General features: G+C 34.6%; 1 protein-coding gene across 1 annotated transcript in view; it reads right to left on the reverse strand.

Annotated features, from left to right (window-relative positions):
* Positions 1-1,800: 1,800 nt before the first annotated feature.
* PAWR (pro-apoptotic WT1 regulator) overlaps positions 1,801-20,837 on the reverse strand; it is a 96,955-nt gene continuing 77,918 nt past the window's right edge. The window contains exons 4-6 of the mRNA XM_008056231.2: positions 6,341-6,488; positions 4,593-4,697; positions 1,801-2,527 (exon numbers count right to left, since the gene is read on the reverse strand). Of these exons, the coding sequence (XP_008054422.2) occupies positions 2,441-2,527; positions 4,593-4,697; positions 6,341-6,488 (340 nt within the window). The 3' untranslated portion in view covers positions 1,801-2,440. The remainder of the gene's footprint in view (positions 2,528-4,592; positions 4,698-6,340; positions 6,489-20,837) is intronic.

Consider the following 20,837-nt stretch of genomic DNA (forward strand, 5'->3'; position numbering starts at 1 on the left):
TAATATAATTTTTGAAAGTAAAATAAAATACTCCTTAAACTACATATGAATTAAGCAGACAACTCAAAGTAATTCTTTTAACGAACATCAAGATACTAATACTATAATGCTAGATACTAACAGCATTTTTACAACATCCAAAGTGTGGATGAGAAAATAGACTATAGAACATTTCTGCCACATACCTAATGGTAACTTAAAGCAGATGAGTACCTGACAACCAAAGGCAATAACTGGGCCTGGCATATCTCTTTGACATGCGGGCGGCAAATCACTGTTTCCACACTGTGTAAAAGTTCATGAAGGGAAGCCCTTGTGCAATAATTCTATTAATTATTAACTATTAAACTTTTCTGTGAGTAGCAAATATCCATATGGACATATGAAAACTTCCTTGGACATCCGATTAGTTATTAAATATACTAAAAGGGAGAAAAAGCTGGTAGCTAAAATGTCAATTCCAGGGTTTTCGATGGAAAATACAGGAATAAAGACACAACAGCAGCTGTTTCCAAAACTAGGTTCTGATCAGAATAATCAGATAATAAGCTTTAAAAATTCTGGAGTCCAGGATTCAACCTAAACCTACGCAGGAGCTCTAGTCAGGGAATTCTTAAGAAATTCCTTGCTGGGTGCGGTGGCTTGTGCCTGTAATTCCAGCACTTTAAGAGACCAAGGCAAGAGGATTGCCTGAGCCCAGGAGTTTGAGACCAACCTGGGCAACATGGTGAGACTTCATCTCTACAATAAATTTAAAAATTAGCCAGTGTGGTGGTGTGTGTCTATATGGTCCCAGCTACTCAGGAGGCTGAAGTGGAAGGATCTTGAGGAGGTGGACACAGCAGTGAGCCGTGATCATGTTACTGCTCTACACAACCTGGGTAACAGAGTGAGACCCCAATTCCAAAAAAAAAAAAAATTCCTCAAATGATTCTGATGATCAGCTAAGCTTGAAGTTTAAGCTTGCAGCTTAAGCTTGAAACTACTAAACTGGGAAGAAGAGAAAGCCAACCTAGGTAAATACAGAGATTTTCAGAATTCAACATCTGACACTTATCATTTACTCCACATTTTTTCCTAGCTGTCTCACCTTTTCTATTTTTCTAACAGATAATAATAAAAGGGCTTGGCAAGTGAAGGAAAAAGTCAGTAGGGTACCCAAAATGGATTTACTATCTTCAAGCCATTTTCAGACATTAACTGGATAGAGAGGCTCAGAACTGTTGTTTATGATTCAACTATCAGGCAAGCATTTCACAATGTTCATGCATTTTTTTTGGAGGGGGGGTCTTACTCAACATGAAAATATAATATAAAGCAACCCTAAATACTAATGATGTTTAATAGAAGAGAAAACGTGTATACTTCTTTAAAAATAATCCTGTTTTTAAAATGTCAATGTTAGGAAGAAAATCCCTAGATTTGGATAGGGTAACAGTCTCTCATATGGAAAAACCATGTCACAGTGTTATTCTCCAACTTAAAAATTAGGCAAAGTATTTTACTATGATTTCTGATTACATGCTGTTTTGTTACATATGATAAATGTTTTAAATGTGGACAAACATTTTGGTTTTGATTTTACTTCATGATATATAATAAAAATATGGATTTTTTTTCCTTCCTCAATGAAACTGCACACTTTCCAGGCCTAAAGAATAAACAACTTTTTAAATATCCTGTGTTCACTAATAAACCTTGGAATAATAAAAAAAGGTAGTACCTACATAAGAAATTTTACATTAAAATTACAACTGTATGTTTTCCAGAAGTTAAAGTGATTTAAAATTTTTTTCGATAATTAAACACAAAACAGTAAATTTTCATTTACTACAGCACAATTCAAGTATTCTCTTAAATTTATATTTAGTCAGCTAGAACATGATATTAAGTGACTTTTTATAATAGATGTCCTTTTAAAAGATTACTGTTATATAAAATAGTGATTTTATTACTCTAGATTGCTTAGAATAAGTAGAAAGAACAAATGACAGCAGACAAAAATCTTTATAAGTCATCAACACACAAAAGGTTGCATATCTATTTGTAATAAGGCATTTGTAAGAACTCCCCAAAAGCATTTGAACCCATGTAAACAAAGACTATGTATATTCCTTTAGGGAGAAAATGCACTACCAATGATAAAATATATTCAAACAGTTGTGACTTTAAACCATATATTATTTGGATACCACACAAAACCAAAAAGGCATTGCCTATCATTTTAATAACTGAAAGATGTTACTTATTCATGTACTTTTTTGAAGTTAATAATGGAAAAGAAATATTTTGAAAATAAACATCCTTTTGTTTTCTAGAAATAAATATACATACTTAGTTATTTTAATGTATTGCAGCATAGGAGTACTGTCCTAGCATTGACCATAACATTCAATCAGTAGTTTTAAAATATTTTTTTCCACATTGAGTCTTGAATCTTCTACCTTGTCAGCTGCCCAACAACTTTCAAAAGAGTTTTATTTTCCTGCTTTAGTTGTTCATTTTCATCTTCTATGTCATCTAGGTCCTTAAGGGAAAAAAGGAAAATAATACTTTCAAAGTATTTTAAAATATTCTAAGAGAAATAAAAGCACTTTACAAAATATATATTCAAAAATAATTCATGTACCATTAATTTTGAAATGAGAGCAAAATCTAAAAATATCTTCAGATGGAATATGCCCAACCTAAAACAAACATCCATTACTTGACTCTTCATTCTTGTCATAAGTATGTGGGCCAACTGTTGCCAGATCTTTCAATTTTCAAAACAAGCCAAAAGTCAGAAATTTTAAATAGTAAATCTTCCAATTTTTAATCAAAATACGTTGATTTTTTTTTAAGCTAAAACAAACTCCACTCCTTCTCCTTAAAATTGAGAGCTTAAAAAAACACATATGCAGGCCCCAGGTTCCAACTTTGTGTCAAAAGGTACAGGGTACAACTTCTGGATGAACCCCTTACCACTCTGTGTAATCACTAAAGGTATATGTTTGGGAATGACTCTGGAGAAGTGATATAACTGAGCATACAGAAGGAGGGCACCTGGGGATATAGAGTTGATCTGGTTTAATTTATATGCTGAGATTCTCTATGACATTTTGAAGGAAAGGTTTTAGAACCAAAAGATAATTAAAAGCCAATAAATCAGGTATTCACACTTCAGCTTTAAATGTATATGATCCAGCTCTATATTCTCTTCATGAATGCTAGTCCCAAATATGCAACCATCTTGCTAAAAACAATTCACCGTACATTTTAGTTATAAGAAACATTATCTCAAGTCAGATTATTTACTAATTGTTAGAAAAGCAGACATTTATAGATTTATCCTTGCAGTTTAAAATAAAAAAACCTGACGTGATCAATTTGAATCACTGCTATAGTACAGCAGCACTCTGATATATTTAGTATACTGCCTTTGAATAATCAGATAATGATTTTAAAATTTTACAAAATCAGATTTTGCATTTATTCACAAGCTAAATGAATAATGTTGTGAAGCATCTGTGAAACAATAAAAATGTGGGATTCCTGTAAATACAACAACTAGGATCTTACTAAGATTTACAAGTGATAAAATATATTCAAGAACAGATTGTAAGTCTGTAAGGGCATGGGTTTTATTATTCTTCTTAATGCACACGGTGCCTACGACAATGCAAATACACCATGGACATCAATAATATTTGCAGAATTTTCAGAAATTCCAGTATATGGGAATACTTGTGTTGAGACCAAGATTAAAGGCAGTCCACAAAGAGTGAAAAACACTATTAAATACCAAAAATCAAATACTGGCTCAGCCGATTCTGTGATCCTGAGCAAGTTAAACTGTGAGCTTCCCTGTCCTCATCTATAACCTATAGTTAATGCCTTGGAGCTTCATTAGAACAGATATGCACATAATGAAGTCTCTGTTTTCTCTTCTTTCTATTTTCTCTCTTTTCATGGTTATAGTTAAGACTGGACTGAGAATCTGCCACTGAAGCAAACTTACTTCTTTCCATCATTTTATCAAAAGCCCTCTAAAAAGCAAAATTATGGGGCCTTTTCTCATCACCATTACCTAAGTATGACCTTGCACTAATATCTGTTTCTTAAGCAGCTAAATTTTGGGGCTGAAAACAAAAATAAGAGCTTATTACAAAGAATAATACAGGGTTTAGAATAAGGTAAACCTAAAGTTGAGGATGCATTAAGTGTAACTAGAGGCCAAAGTGGTGAAATAGAGAGACATGCGGAATTTCTTATATCAATTTTAGTTTTTTATTGAAGCAACTCTATGCCATTCTCTTTTACATAAGATGGTGACCAAGTGATTCTCACTCCTAGACTCTAAAAAAACAGAGCAAATCCATTCATCAGTCCATCCCCAAAATAATAAAATTAGGTGAGTTAAGCTGGCAATTTCCCAGGGAAAACCAGTTTATGGAGTTAAATGATGGTTTTTACTACTATAAATTACTAATTCATTAACAAAAGAACAACTTGCATCAGGTAATTAAGTAATTCCTTCATATTTATATATTTTCATCCAATTGCCCCCCAAAAAGAGGAAACCCTGAAACTGAAATATGTGAAATACTTACTCTGTTTAACAAATCTATTTCTTCTTTGAGTTTTCCAATCATTTCCTCTTTATCTTGCATCAGTCTCACAAGTCTTAGGTTTTCTTGTCTTTCTCTTACTACTTCCTGGAAGATATAATTACAAAGCATTAATTAGAAAGTAATGGGTTGTTTATAATCTTCTTAAATGACATACAAATGCCAAGTTTGATAAAGTATCTTAGCTACATGAAGATTTCCAGTGAATTCCTTAAGACACTTGGTGAAGAAACAAAAGATCCGTCCAAAAACAATCAGAATACAGGGAAGACAGGAGCTGTACGGTATGCTCCGGATTAAACCCATGTTTACACAAGTCTTTAACAAACACTGACAGACTCAACGACTTACTTCCTTTAGCTTAGCATCACTATTAGTTATGAACTACCTATTTTTTAATGAATATCTTATTTGAGGCCACTCAAAATTAATTTTTCATTAAAAATACAAAATTTTAAAAGGGAGATGGTCCAGTGGAAACTCTAAACAGAAAATCAGTGATCCTCAATTTTACTTCTGGTTTTGCCAGTTAGTTAACTAACAATGGAAAGAAAAATGAAGGAACTAAAACAGAAGTCTTAATTCGTAAACTTTTTTCTTTAAATAATGCAACATGTTTTTCAAAGATATCTTACTTAGAGAATACAGGGCCTGGGGCTGGATCAGACACCCTGAGGGCAAAAGAGAGGCAGAGCTAAAAAGGCCTTGCCCAGAACTTGGCTTCTTTCCTACTAACCCTCAGAAAAAGCAGCCAGCCAATCATATCAATTAGCTTCTGCCAACTACTAGCAACTCAACCCAAACTATTGCAGGACTCCAGAAGACTTTCTAAGGAACTCCCTTGAAAAGTTTTAGACTATGCATTCTCTAAAGTTTTTAATTTAAATATACTAGTTCCAAGTAGAATCTAGTGTTAAAGCTTAGAGACATAACCTTAAAATAATCATGTTATAAAATAGAAACAAAATTTTAAAATAGATCTCTCTATATCACACATATAAACTAAATCTTTATATCACAGGGAATAACTTCAATTCAGTAAAACAAAACATATTTTCAACTAAATATTTTCATGAAAGAATTTAGTGCCACTATCAACTTGAGTGAATGTCTATGGCACAAACTCAAGACATTAATGCCAATATTCACTTCAGTTGCCGTGAAAGATACTTTCAAACAGGTTTACGTGTACACAAAGTTGTTTTAAACACCATGGATGGACCTAGCTCAGATTTATTCTTATAATTTGTAAAGTACAAATGACAATCTGTTCAGACAACATAGTAAACATACAGTAGTACATACTGTCAGCTCAGACTTCTAATCATTTCAAAGACAAAGACTTTTTAATATATTAAAAAAACACTTGGCAAAATAGGACTAACATTAAATAGTAAAGCATACAAGAAACAGCTTCATTTCTAAAGATTTAACATCAACAAAACTGGAAAGTATTAAGAAAATCAGAAAACACCTAACCACTATGTACACAGAAACTATATAGGACGTAAGATAATGATTAAAAACTGCTACTTGACTAGGTATGAAAATACTAATTAACACTAATAACATCTCCTCTTAATGCCCCTCATTCTTTTTCTCTTTTTTGGCACTATCTCTCCTCTACAAATTCCAATTTATTCCCTTTCTCACTCAGCCACTCTTAAACTCAAAAGAGAATCCTAATGACACATTAATTTGTTCAATCTTATGTAATTTGTAATTCATACCTTTTCAAGATCTTCAATTTTCTTTTCCAATGTGGTACTTGAGATCAAATTACCTGAAACATTTGCATCCCTGTTATATCTAGTGAACCCACTTCTATCTGTTCGGGGAAATCTACTTGAGACATCTTCTTCAGAGGCAGAGGCTGCACTGTGGACATAAAAACACATCTTATAAAAGTCCCTAGTATTCAGCAAGAAAAATGTCAAGAATATTTTCTATTCTGCCTAAAAAATTAGCATTCTCCAAGGTTATATGGTTCCAGCAGTGACTTATTTACAACTATAAAAGTTAATCATTATTTTAACACAATGAAAAAAATGTAAAAGAAACATTAATTCTTTTAACCAATACCTACTGAGTAGCAGCTGCTAACTGCTAACACCCTGTTCTGGATATTGAAAATGTAACAGCAAATATAGATGTGAATTTTGCCCTTCATAGAGCTTGCAGTTTAACAGGGAATACAACCAATTACAATAAAACAGTATGACTGGTAAAGATACTATGAGAACTGTGACAGGATAGACTGTCTAGATTATCTGTGGTGAAAACCCACTTTACTTCTCCTTTTTAAAAATTTCAATCCTTCATGGGCCAATACTTTAAAAAATAAAGTAAAAATGAACTGTTGGGCCGGGCTCGGTGGCTCAGCCTGTAATCCCGCGCCTTTGGGAGGCTGAGGTGAGTGGATTGCCTGAGCCCACGGGTTCGAGACCCACCTGGGCAGCGAGACCTCATCTCTACAATAAATAAAAAAAATCAGCTGGGTGTGGTAGCGCATGCCTGTAATTCCGGCTACTCGGAAGGCTGAGGCAGAAGGATCACCAGAGCCCAGTAGGTCGAGGCTGCCGGGAGTGGCCACTGTACTCCAGTCTGGGCAACAGAGTGAGACTCCAACTCAAAAAAAAAAACCAAACTGTTGGATGAATAAAACTTTTAGAAAAATTCCACAAAGTTGCAAATTTTTCATTATAAATATACATAGAGCCGAGCTCGGTGGCTCAGCCTATAATCCCACGCCTTTGAGAGGCTGAGGTGAGTGGATTGCCTGAGCCTGCGGGTTCAAGACCCGCCTGGGCAGCGAGACCTCATCTCTACAATAAATCAAAAAATCAGCCAGGCGTGGTAGCGCATGCCTGTAATTCCAACTATCGGAAGGCTGAGGCAGAAGGATCGCCAGAGCCCAGCGGGTTGAGGCTGCGGTGGCCGGGAGCGGCCACTGCACTCCAGTCTGGACGACAGAGTGAGACTCCAACTCAAAAAAAAAAAAAAAAGTATACATAGGCAATTAATACAGGAAACTGCTCTCACATTAGTAACTTGTCATTCTGCAATTCTGATTTAACAAAAAGTTATGAGTAAAACAGCTATTCCTCAAATTAAACATCAGTTCATACACTGAAAAAACAGCATGTGTGTCAATATTTAAGTTTTTTAATGTAACAGATGAGTTTATTTCCTGCTCACTGTATTAATTATCCATGACTGCCTTATAAATTACCCCAAAATTTAGCGGTTTAAAACAAAGTTTCATTTGGTCAGGAATTTAGAAGTAGCTTAGTTGAGTGGTTATGACTCAGGGCTTCTCTTGAGCTTTTGGTCAAAATGTTATTTAGGGCTTCAGTCACCTGAAGCTCAACTGGACTGAAGAAGCTGCTTCTAAGCTCACTCACGTGACTGATGACAAATGCCTCAGTTCTTCACTATGTGGGCCTCTCCGCTGGCCTGTTCACCATACGGCAGCTGGATTCCAGAGAGAGTGACAGAGCAAGCAAGAGAGATGCTGCAGGGTTTGTCATAACCCAATCTCAGAAATGAAAAACTATCAAATCTGTCTTATTCTATTGGTCACACATGCCAACCATGGTGCAGTGTGAGAGGGAATCATACAAGGGATAAACACCAGGAGGTAGGGCTCACTGGGAGCTATCCTGGAGGATGACTAACACATTTGTTAATTTATCTAGTCTAGGTTGGACTGATGACAATGTTACTCACAAGAGATAATTATATCTAAAATGTTCTATGCTGTTTTAATGGAACTCATAATAGAGAAGCTAATTTCAGAGGACAGAAATAGGGGAAGAGATTTAAGTGCAGTTTCAACAAGCTCAGATGATCATTTTTATCTAAAATATAGAAAATTTGCTTTTCAAAATTTGTTTTCAACCCTTTACTGGAAGCCACTTCTAATAATTTATCCAGCAAAATTAGTTAAATCTAAAATAACTTTATTTTAAAAACGGATTTTGATTTATGAATTTCTTTTGATGGAAAATAAAATTCAAAAAGTGACCTATCAAATTTGTAAGGTAATACCAACTTTACCACTTACTTTACTGATAGATGCTACTAAATTATAGAACCATATCAAGGTCAGGTAACTTTTCCCGAGAATTTTCAACTTTCATTTCTGTCCTTTGATCTTATCTGCCATTAGAAGCATTTGGCATTCTTTCCCATAGAAGGCTAAGATCATTCTAAAAAATGAAGCTATCAGACAAATAAGTCTAATTCACGAATTTGAATAGTGGGGATAAAACTGATTTCTTATCTTTGCAAAAACCCTGAGAGTTCATCCCAAAGTTAAAATACTCTTAACTGAAAATTTCCCTTTGAAAACCAATATATACCTCTGAGAACAGTTGATCGGATCTACTGCCAAACTACAATATCATTTAATTTTTTAGAAATTTCACGTTGAATGAATTAGTGCTCCTATTCACACTTTTAGTGAACTGCTGTTAATTCAGCTGATTTAGCAAGCATACTGTTTAGTTCAGCTGACATAGCTAGACTTTCTCAATAAAAGAAGAAGCAGGACATTGATTTACATTCTGGCACAAGCTCTCACATGTTTTTCTTGTCACTGTCTCTGCACACTATCAAATCTGCCTTATGCTATCGGTCACACATATCAACACAACTAGAATATAGTCCTATAAAAGGAAAGCAAAAATCTAAACCACATTTGTTGACAATGTAACTCTTTGAAAGAGATATACTTCAGAGCAAGCTGTATTTGTCACTACTGAAGCTGAAAAATCAATTCTTACTTCACATCATTGCTAAGTTAGCAAAATCAATGTAAACCCACAAAATAATAATTACATGTAAAATCCTGAACATCTGCTTCTGTCAGCTTTTCAGTGTAATTTCATTTAAATAATGAACTTGGTTTGAATATATTTATTCATGTATATAAGTGCCAATTAAATTCTGATGGTTTTATATTGTTTCATTAGTCAGCACATCTCCACAAATAACCCACTATTGTTGTAGCACTTCCTCCATCAATTATTGCTAAAAGTTAAACTCAAAATTAGACAGATAGTACTCCCCAACAAAACTAGTATAGACTCATTGGTCTGTAATGCTTTGACATTAATTCCACTGTCATTATTTAGTTTACTACTAGGTCACATTCAGAAAAAGTCTATCTTTTATTGTCAAGAAGTCCAGTAAAGCTTGTTTTGTCATCAGTAAGTTAGGGTTGGAAATAGTTTAAATTTTACTTCTAGGATTTAAATAATACCCATAAATGCAGAAACTTAAAAGAATGAAAAAGATGTTTATGTTTTTATTTATTTTGTATTTACTTTTTAATTATTTTATTTGTGGGTCAAAAATAAGCCTGATTAAAAGTAACATAAGATTTTAAAAATAAATACATGCTTACATTTTCTTTAATTCTTATACATTTTTGCATTACAAATGAATAACTTCAAAATATCATACACCGCAACAGTCCTGCTGGTTACGATTAGCATGCATTTCTTAATGGCACTTGAACTAGTCTGTGTCCTGTTCACAAAGTAGTTCACTGACCATGTACTTGGATATGATGATAACAATGTCGAAATGCATCTCAAGTTTCTAAATGCTTACTCTCAAGTTCTTTTCTTATCTCATCATGGACTGGTAACAAAACAGCTCAAGGATTACACTTTGAGAAACACTATGCTAAAAAAGGATGAAACTTAAACTAAAAAGAGAAATGAGAATGTGCCAATGTCTAGAAACAAGAGCATGTGGCCCATTTAAGAAACAGACCTCATCTCTACAATAAATCAAAAATTAGCCAGGCATGGTAGCACACGCCTGTAGTTCCAGCTACTTGGAAGGCTGAGGCGGAAGGATCCCGGAGCCCAGCAGGTCGAGGCTGCGGTGGCTGGGAGCGGCCACTGCACTCCAGTCTGGGCGACAGAGTGAGACTCAAAAAAAAAAAAAAAAAAAAAAGACACGGAAAAGTCAAATATGGCTAAAACATAAAATGTAAACACAGGCTTGATCAAATATGAGGGCAGAAAAGCACGTAGGAAACCTAGAAACTATTTTATGGAAGAATGCAAATTAAGGATCTCCAAATTTTATTAATACCCATGTGGATATGCATGTTTACTTATCTATTATTTTTATTGGCTTTACAATGATAATGTAAAAATAATAAATATCATCTGTACCACAAAAAAGAACATAAAAGGATGAAAAAGACTGAAATTTATTTTATTTATGGCACAAAACTCTGTTCACATAAAAATATTTTAAATGAATGCATAATTGAACATTTATTTCTGAAGATCTTAACACTGTATGATACAGGTTCAAAGAATTAGCTCTAACATCAGCTTACACATTTGACTTTTAATGGCTGTAATAGCAGAAACGTACTTCTTCACAATAAAAATTAGAATTTTTAGAAAAGTTTTACTTAAAACCTCAAAATCAGCATAAAGTTTTTTTTTTTAAGTTTATGAGAACAGATTCGATTTTGTATATCTTGTTAGATGAACAACCATGTGATCATCTTTGTAGTTACACAACTTGGTTTGACTTTCTCCATAAATTCCTCATCCAAGACTTACTCTTTTTGCATTTGTTAAACTAGACAATACTTCTTAAGTCCTGTTAGACAAATTGTAGTATTGTACAACATGCAGAAAGTGAACATTGTATGCTTCCCTCAAGATATCTTTAGTACCAAATGATCATCTGACATACTGAACAAGGAAGAAATGACTAAATAACAATTACACAGTCCTAGTTTTCAAATATAAATGTCTTAGTGATTTTTTGAAGATAAAACAGTAAATATAAATTCAAATATTTCCCTTCTGCACCCTCGCAGATAATCCTGTGCATTACCCCACTTTGGAGACCACTGGTTTAGATTTCATTTAAAGGTAAAGGTAAGTCATTAAAACAGGGAAAGTAGTTAAGTCATTTAAAAAAATGTACTAGAGATGAACAAAACCAGAAACAAGGAAAGGCAGTCTGGAGGCCATTGTAATCATCTATGTAAAGGATGATGGTGTCCCAGAGAGGTGTGATGGCAATGAGATACTCAGGAGATAAAACTCAACAATGCTCACTGAATGAATGGACATGGGTGAGGTAGTGGGGGAAAACACAGAAGTCATAAATACTGTCTAGGTTTCTGGCTTGAGCAAAAGCGGATACTGATGCTAACTACTGAGATTTATTGGGTTTCACAAGTTTACATTTAAACATGCTGAGTTTAGCATGCTTCTGAGATATCTAAAAGTAAGTAATAGTTGTTGGCTATACAGGTATGGAGCTAATAATCTGAAGTAATTAGCATATGTATACATAGTAACTACAGTCATGGGAGTGAATGAAATTTCCAGCACAGAAACACAGAACAAAAAGAGAAGGAAGTATAAGATAAAGAGCTGTGTAATATCAACCAATACATAAGTAACAGGTTGCAGAAAAGGCAAAATGACAAGACTGGGAAATATCAGCTAAGTGGTGGGAAGAAAAATCAAGAGTACAGTAAAGTATCACTAAAGCCATACTACATTATAGAGGAGCATCAGAACCATTTTAAAGACACACTTTTTCACTTTAGGAAAAAAAAAGTCAAATTTTCTTCATCAACTGTAAGATCATTCAGGTAGAAACTATAATGCTGATAGCTACAAACAAGCAAAACATCCAGAAATATGGATGCTCCTTATAGTCTTATATTTGCTGGATGAACAAGTTCAAAACACTACTTCAAAAAAAGCTTAACCTATTAACAACTTTAAAAATTTTTCATTTTAGGATTGGCAATTGATAAATGGTACCATTATGCAAATATAAAAGAAATATTTTATTAGTGAAAAACAAAATCAGTGTTTTATCCCCAGTTCGCATTGTTTGTAAGGAATATTGCCATAATTGTGAAAAACTGTTGCCTGAGCTTGCTGCCAAATTTAGCTGTTTATTCTAAAAACAAATATTTTTAACCTATTTTGGAAGCCAGATATGCACAGTGCAAACTACTCAGAATAAAATATTGTTTCATTAACTCCAAAAAGTTTGTAACATTCTACTTAGGAATGTTAACACAAATCTCCAACTAATACCATCCAGAAAGAATCTTCCCTCTGCCCTTAGCTAGGAAGATATTAACTATAATGTTCAGAAAAGGGAAAAAGATAAACAGTATCATCAAAGATAAATATCACCCTTTACTGGAAGTTTTAACCCCTCTGGGAATTTTCACATCTTCTTTGGAAAGACCGGGGGTGTTGTGTCAGGGAAAATTACACTGTTTTTCTAAAACTATCATGAGAATGAGATTGGCAGCATTAAGAGATTATAGCTAGAGGAATTTTCCACTAAAATAGACATTTTAAAGCTTAGCAATTAGAAGAAATTCAAGCCTCATGGGTAAAATCCTACTTTTAGAACAGATATCAAATATTCAGAAGTACTGGATATATTGTGAAATTTCTAAACCAACAAGTACACGAGTGGCTTCTATACTTTTAGTATCTTTCATTACCCCATTCTCTTCATTCCCCACCACTCCCACTCCTCAAAACAGCCCCTTACTTTGTGTAGTGCTTCTTTCTCTTCTTTGTTTAAATACAAACACACACGAACAACTAAAATTCAGGCCAGGCACCATAGCTTGCACCTGTAATCCCAGAATTTTTGAAGCACTGAGATGGTAGCAGCACTTGAGGCAAGGAGTTCAAGACCAGTCGGGGAAACAGCAAGACCTTGTCTCTACAAAAATACGAAATTAGTTGGGTACTGTGGCATGCACCAGTAGTCCCAGTTAAACAGGAAGCTGAGGCAGGAGGATCGCTTGAGCCCAGGAGGCTGAGGTTTCAGTGAGCCAAGATTGAGCCACTGAACTCCAGCCTAGGCAACAGAACAAGACTCTGTCTTATTAAAAAACAAATGGCTGGGCGTGGTGGCTCAAGTTTGTAATCTCAGCACTTTGGGAGGCAGAGATGAGAGGACTGCCTGAGCTCAGGGGTTCGAGAACAGCCTGAGCAACATAGTGAGACCTTGTCTCTACAATAAAAAAAAAAATTAGCTGGGTGTGGTGGCGCATGCCTGTGGTTCCAACTACCTGGAAGGCTGAGGCAGCAACAGCATGCCACTGCACTCTAGCCAGGGTGACAGAGTGAGACTCTGACTCAAAAAATCCCAAAAAAACAAAACAAAAAAACCCCTAAAACCCAACTCTTATTAAATTATCATGTCTTTATTAAAATTGTGATATATATTCATTGTATATTCATTGTAGAAAACAAAATAAAAATGAATACCACCAGTAATTCCAACCCAGAGATGATTATCATTAACAATTTATAACATATTAGTGATTTTTAACCTCTTAGGTCACAGATTCCTTTAAAAGTCTGAAGAAAAGTACAAATCTTCTCCTAGAAAAATAAACGTCATATTCTTTTACACATAACTTCAGCAGCTTATCACATCAATAAATCTCAGCTTAAAACCACTTTATATGTACAATGAGACTTGTTTTATATTACACTTTTTGTAATATGCTTTCTCTCTCCTCCCCATTTAAAGAAATAGGTACTAATTTTCCTATGTAATATTTTTATATATTATTATTTATTTACTTATTTTTGAGTTGGAGTCTCACTCTGTCACCCAGACCGGAGTGCAGTGGCCGTTTCTGGCCACTGCAGCCTCGACCTGCTGGGCTCCGGCGATCCTTCCGCCTCAGCCTTCCAAGTAGCTGGAACTACAGGCACGCTACCACACCCGGCTAATTTTTTGATTTATTGTAGAGATGAGGTCTTGCCAAGTTGCCCAGGTGGGTATCGAACCCGCGGGCTCAGGCAATCCACTCACCTCAGCTTCCCAAAGCACGGGATTACAGGCTGAGCCACCGAGCCCTGCCAGTATTATTTTAATGACTGCATTATAACTGTTTATAGCAGAATATTATAGCTTATAACCTATCTCGTTGTTAAAAACTTAAGTTGCTTCAGTTAGGGGATATCATACATGCTCATTTCTGGCTTATTAAATATAGTAAATTATCCTAAAGAGATCAAATACATCTGATTGCTCAATTATCATCAATTGAGAGCTAAGACAAAACAAATCCAGAAAACATGCTTCCAAAATATAGTTCAATATATAGTAAGATCAGCTAAAATTATATAATCCTCATAATCTTAACATGAGTCTCCCAAATAGCCAACCACAGTACCTTATACCTCAAAACTAATCAATAAATATGTGAAATATAATGTCCATTTGGGTTTTTTGGAAAAATACTTCAACTAAGTTGTATGAAAAATTTCTGTGTACTAAGAATAAACAGGAAACACATAAAAACTTGTACAAGGATGTTTGTAGCATATTCTGTATTGTAACATATGTAATACTTATAGCAGCCCACAAGTGTAAATAATACAATATGTCCATTATGCTATCTAAATAGCTGAACACAATGTGGTATATCCATGCATGCTACAATACGGATAAAACTTGAAAACATTAGGCTTAAAGAAAGAGGACAGACACAAAAGGCCACATACTGCATGATTCCTTTTGTATGAAGTATTATTACAGGCAAATCTATAGGAATAGAAAACACATTACGGGGTTGAGGGGAGGGGAAGAATGGAGAGTGACTACTTAATGGGTCTGGGGAGAACAAACTCTTGAACTAGGTCTCGGTGATGGTTGTTTAACACTGAGTGTACCAAAACCTGCTGAATTATACATCTTTAAAATGCAAATCTTATGGTACTTAAATTACATCCTAATATTGCTCTTTAAAAAAGAAACAGAAGTCAGGCACGATAGCTCGCGCCTGTAACCCAGCACTTTGGGAGGCATAGGTAAGAGGATTACCTGAGCCCGGGAGTTTGAGACCAGCCTGGGCAACATGGCGAGATCTCGTCTCTATAATAAATCAAAAAATTAGCCAGGAATGGCAGCACACGCCTATGGTTCCAGCTACTTGGAGGGTTGAAGTGGAAGGACTGCCCAAACCCAGCAGGTTGAGGCTATGGTGGCTGCGAGCATGCCAATGCACTCCAGCCTGGGAGACAGAGTAAGACTCCCACACACACAAAAGAAAAAAAAAGAAAAAGAAAAAGAAAAGAGAGAGAAAGAACAGGGAATAGCATGTTGTATTTAGTGGTAAATTTCCAAAAGTATGATACATCAAATACACTTAAAATTATAACAAATATTATTACATAGCTTCTTTTTTATGAACAATCATGAAGATACTTTAGATCATGTTAGACCTCACGATCATAATTAAGAACAGAAGTTATTTTTCAATACTGTACTACAGCTAGACCAAGTAAAGACAGGTTGGTAGACCTGAAATCCAGAGCCATACGTGTGGAAGTTACTTTTCAAGAAAAAAAAAGTTAAACAGAAGAAAACTGTTACTGGTACCTCCCAGTTACTTGGAATATAAATAAGCTAAATAAAAACTCCACATTGTACCTATTTCTTACCCACATTGCAAGTTAATATTACCATGAGGCAAAGCAGCACATGCTGACAAAATCTGACAATCACTATCTGTTTAACTGCACACAAGTTATTAAACTTCACTGTGCCTCAGTTTCCTCATTTTTAAAATTAAGATACTAAAAGTACCCTTCTCACAGGACTATCGAGAACCGACTAAATGGAAAATACTTTGAACAGTACCTGGCAACAGTATCATGTAAAACTGAGCTAATCATATTTACGACCTAGAGACGTGTACAAATCCACCAGTCCACAATGTACAAGTATCCCAATTAATTTTAAATGATCATTTTATGGTTGTTTTTGTCCTTTATCAAAATCCATTACCCCAAAGAGCCACAGCTACTGCATGCCTGACAGCAGTTAGTAAGATATAGATAATACAGAAATAATAAAAAGGCATATATTTCTTTAGAAAAGATCACATATAGCTCAAGAAGACTACTACTCTTCAACTACTAGTCTGAATTTCTTACCTTAAGGAATTTGGCTGATTTTTCTGGTTCAACTTTTGACCAACAAACCAAAAAAGTTTCTGTCTATCTAGTGGTTCTCAAAACACATGTGCAATCAAACAAGAACTACTGGTTTTAAAACAATGGTTATAAAGAAAGTTCCATTTAGAAAAAAGGATAACATATTGTAGTACAACATCTTAAATCTTGAATTAAAATTATTTTTCTAAATACATTATTTACTTTCTAAACTTAAATAGGTTCTATTCAATTTCCTATGAAAGGGCTTGAAAATCAAGTAAGAACTAAAGGTCTAAACATCTCTTTATTAGTGTAAAAACAATAGTTGAGGCCTGACACAGCGGCTCATGTCTGCAATCCCAGCACACTGGGAGGTTGAGGGGGGAGGACTATTTGAGCCCAGGAATTTGAGACAAGCCTAGTGAAACCTCATCTCTATAAAAAATTTAAAAAATTAGTCAGGCATGGTGGCATGTGCCTGTAATCCTAGCTACTTGGGAAGCTGAGAAAGGAGAATTCCTTGAGCCCGGGTGTTTGACACTGCAGTGAGCCGTGATGGTACCACTGCACTCCAGCCTGGGTGAAAGAGACTCTGACTTAAAAAAAACAAAACAATAGTTGAGATGATAATTCAAGATACAGTGTATAAGTGTCTTTTTAAAACAAAATATGAAATATCCACACAATAAATGACATATTATTCAGCCGTAAAGAGGGAAAAAGTTCTGATACGTGCTAGCACACGGATAAACTTTGAAAACATTATGCTAAGCATTACCTTGTCTCTACATAAACATCTAAAATTAGCTGGATGTGGTGGTGCATGCCTTTAGTACCAGTTACTCAGGAAGCTGAAGTGGAAGAATTCCCTGAGCCCAGGAGGTAGAGGCTGTGGTGAGCCGTGATAGTGCCACTGCACTCCAGCTTGGACAAGAGTGAATCCCTTAACTAAAAATAAATAAATAAATAAAAAGTACAGGGTTTATTTTTGGGGTGATGAAAAAGTTATGCAACTAGATAGCAGTGATGGCTGTACAACATTATAAATGTACTTAACGCCACTGAACTGTGTATGATAAAATGGCTAAAATGTTTACTTTGCCATAATAAACATAAAAAAATGTAAAGGTAATCTTCTCACCACAGAATCCTGCTTAATGATACCAAATCAGCTGGCCCTCTATTTCACTATTTCTTCAGCTAACATCCTGTTAGAAATCATATCTTGTTTATTATTCTGACCTAGTGCCAAAGCACTAATCAACTACCCCTTCATTCAATTTTTCCAGCCAATGGTATCTCAGGTTAACCCTTAGCAACCTTCATATACCTACACATTAATACTAATCTGGCTGATGACTTAGGTAGGACAAGAGTGGGAAATATAACCTATGGAGTATAATCTGGGGATATCATCAAATTTAATTTACCTCAAACTCTCTTTTCCATATTCTAAAATATATATGCTTAGAGTATTTCAGCGTTTCAAACGGAATAAATATATTTCTGTTATATAGAAGTCTTCCTATTTAAACAATGGCAAAGATTTTGTTTATTGATCATCCACCCAGAAGTGGTTCTGCTATATTGCAACATATGTTTAAAAAACTATTATGCTATAGAAAAATCACTCAACAAAATAAAACCATAAAGATTATAAAAATGATGGGGCTGTGGACACAATACTCAAAAACCTCTGCAGCAGTTCATTAAAGAAAAAAGACAGGAACTTAAAAAATGGTAGCACAATTTCACACATTAAATAGTTAAGAAATACATAAATACGACATTTTATGCTGAAAAAGAAGTGAAGTTTGCCTGTGGAAGTTGGAAGCATCAGAAGGGTTGCAGCTTGTGGGTTATTGTGAAATATGTGAAGGAGGGTTATCTGAAATCAGACTGAAAGTTGTAACAGCACACATGGAAGGGAAAGCTGTGGCTCAAACATGGTAGATGTTTGCCCCATGTGCCTGAAAGCATCCTGTGTACTCCTATATAGCTTGGCTGAGCTGAGTAAGGTTTTTTGCATCTGCCTAGTGTTTCTTGTGAACAAAACTGTGCATAAGCAAAGGCAAATGTGAGTTAGGGTCATACTGCTTCCTAATGTATCAATCGGGACAAATTAGTGTCTTCATTAGAGCAGGATTGACTTTGACTCCTGAGAAAAATATTCATGGTCACATTTTGTCCAAAGAAAAAAATTATGGGTCCCCAAAGCAGCGATAGTGAGGATTTCTGGTAACATTTATGCCACATTTCGTTGAAAAGACAGAAATTACTTAATTGATACAAGTCATTGTTTAGAAAACTTAAGATAAAAGTAGAAGACACCCATGCTACATTAAATGTGAATTTATGTTAACTGTTCATCCATAATGGTCAAAATTATACAAATAAAAAGCCTAAAAAAAGGACACTGAAAGTCAATAATAAAAAAGTAGTGTCTGACTTGGATTAAAATTTTTCTAATCTTAATTTTCTACGTTTATCAAATCTTCAATAGTGGGTGGGCATTATTTTTAAAATGAAGAAAACAGGGCAACCCCCTCAGGTACCCTCCCATTGTGGGAGTTTTTTTGTCTTCTCAATAAAATCCTTTTAAAAAAAAAAAAAAGAAGAAGAAAACAATTTTTAAGGGATATAAAATTTCTATCCTGATCATTTTCAATAGTTACAAAAATTATAAGGAAAGAAAAGTCCTAAGGAGGTTACATGAATCATAAAACTATAATATTAATGTGAAATACTGAAGAGTAGAAATAGGGTTTGTATCTAAATTTTAGTTAAAGTAAGATTAATTTTTTTCTAACACTGACATCTCAATGTGTCTACGCATACTCATTATAAAAAAAAAAACAGTAATATTTCCTTTCTTTGTACCTCAATCATTTTTCTGCTCAGAGGGAATGTGGTAAGAGAGTTCACCAAAGAAAGCCTTCTTCTTCCTCCAGGAAAGCAAGCCTGTAAGAAAGCCTGCTCCACTGCCATCTGATGAGGAAAGGGTAAAGAACCAGATGGCGCTTTACAAGCTATTAAATCTATTAAAGTTACTTGGGGGGTGGAGAGTGCTGAGAAACACTACTTTGCATAAATGTTACTTAAATAATATAATTAAATACTGAATTAAGTATTTGTAAAAACAAAAGAATCAGTTAATTACTACATGAGAATTGTTTTTAGAGAGAGTGTTGCTATGCTGACCAGGCTGGTCTTAAACTCTTGGCCTCAAGCGATCCTCCTGCTTTGGCCTCCTGAGTTGCTGGGATTACAGGTATGAGCTACCAGGCTTGGTTTTCTCTGTTTTTTTTTTTTAACAAATGGTGAATTACATATCCTGGCTCAATCTGCCCTTTGCAAGTCTTTTAAATCTGTTCTGGCTTCTCTTGTTTAAAAGTTTAACCATGTAAACAATCTATATTAAGAAAATTACATGCTGAAAAAAAAGCCCACAAATACATGACATTTCTAAGTCGGTTCTAAATCTTGAATTTCAGAATTTTCATAACCCTCATCTTCAAAGAGTTCCTCTAAAGTTATTTAAACCCTTTTTTAAAAAGGAAAATGATGAATATGTAACGTATGTTTTAGATGAACAAGTATATTCAGTTTTCAAAATACAGTATAACTAGTTTGAGTGCTTAACAGACTCAAACTTAAAAAGTACATTCTAGATAATTGAAAGAAATAATTAAATATTTAATGCATAATTTATAAGAGCATACATATAAACTAATCTTCTGGGTGCTTGAATCTGCTAATGACTCTTTAAGAGTTACTTCCAGCTGTACATATATCATAAGTTATCTGGCTTACTGACAAAATTTTCTTACTTTTTTTTTTTAGGTCTTAAATTTGTGATTTGTGTCCCAGTTTCTTTTTTTTTTATTCTCTATTTTAAAGATGTGGGGTACAATTCAAGGTTAGATATACAAATGTTTATTATGCAGGTAAGCTTGTTGATGAGGTGTGCCCCTTCCTCCCTGGCAGTTTCCCTCAACTGTCAATCCAGCCCCCACCCCTCAGCAGTTTCCCACTACTGCCAATCCCTTTCTTATAATATTATGATAATTGTTCAAGGTCTGCTCATGAGTAAGAACATATGGTACTCTATTCTTTATTTCTGTGACAGATCACTGAGTATGATCGACTCTAAATCTATTCAAGTTGTTGTAAAGTCCATACGTTTGTCCTTCTTTGTGGCTGCATAATATTCCATTGTGTATATGTACCACATTCT

The sequence above is a fragment of the Carlito syrichta genome, unplaced genomic scaffold (assembly GCF_000164805.1).
Source record: "Carlito syrichta isolate Samal-C Ts95f unplaced genomic scaffold, Tarsius_syrichta-2.0.1 Scaffold302292, whole genome shotgun sequence".
NCBI classification, from domain to species: domain Eukaryota; kingdom Metazoa; phylum Chordata; class Mammalia; order Primates; family Tarsiidae; genus Carlito; species Carlito syrichta.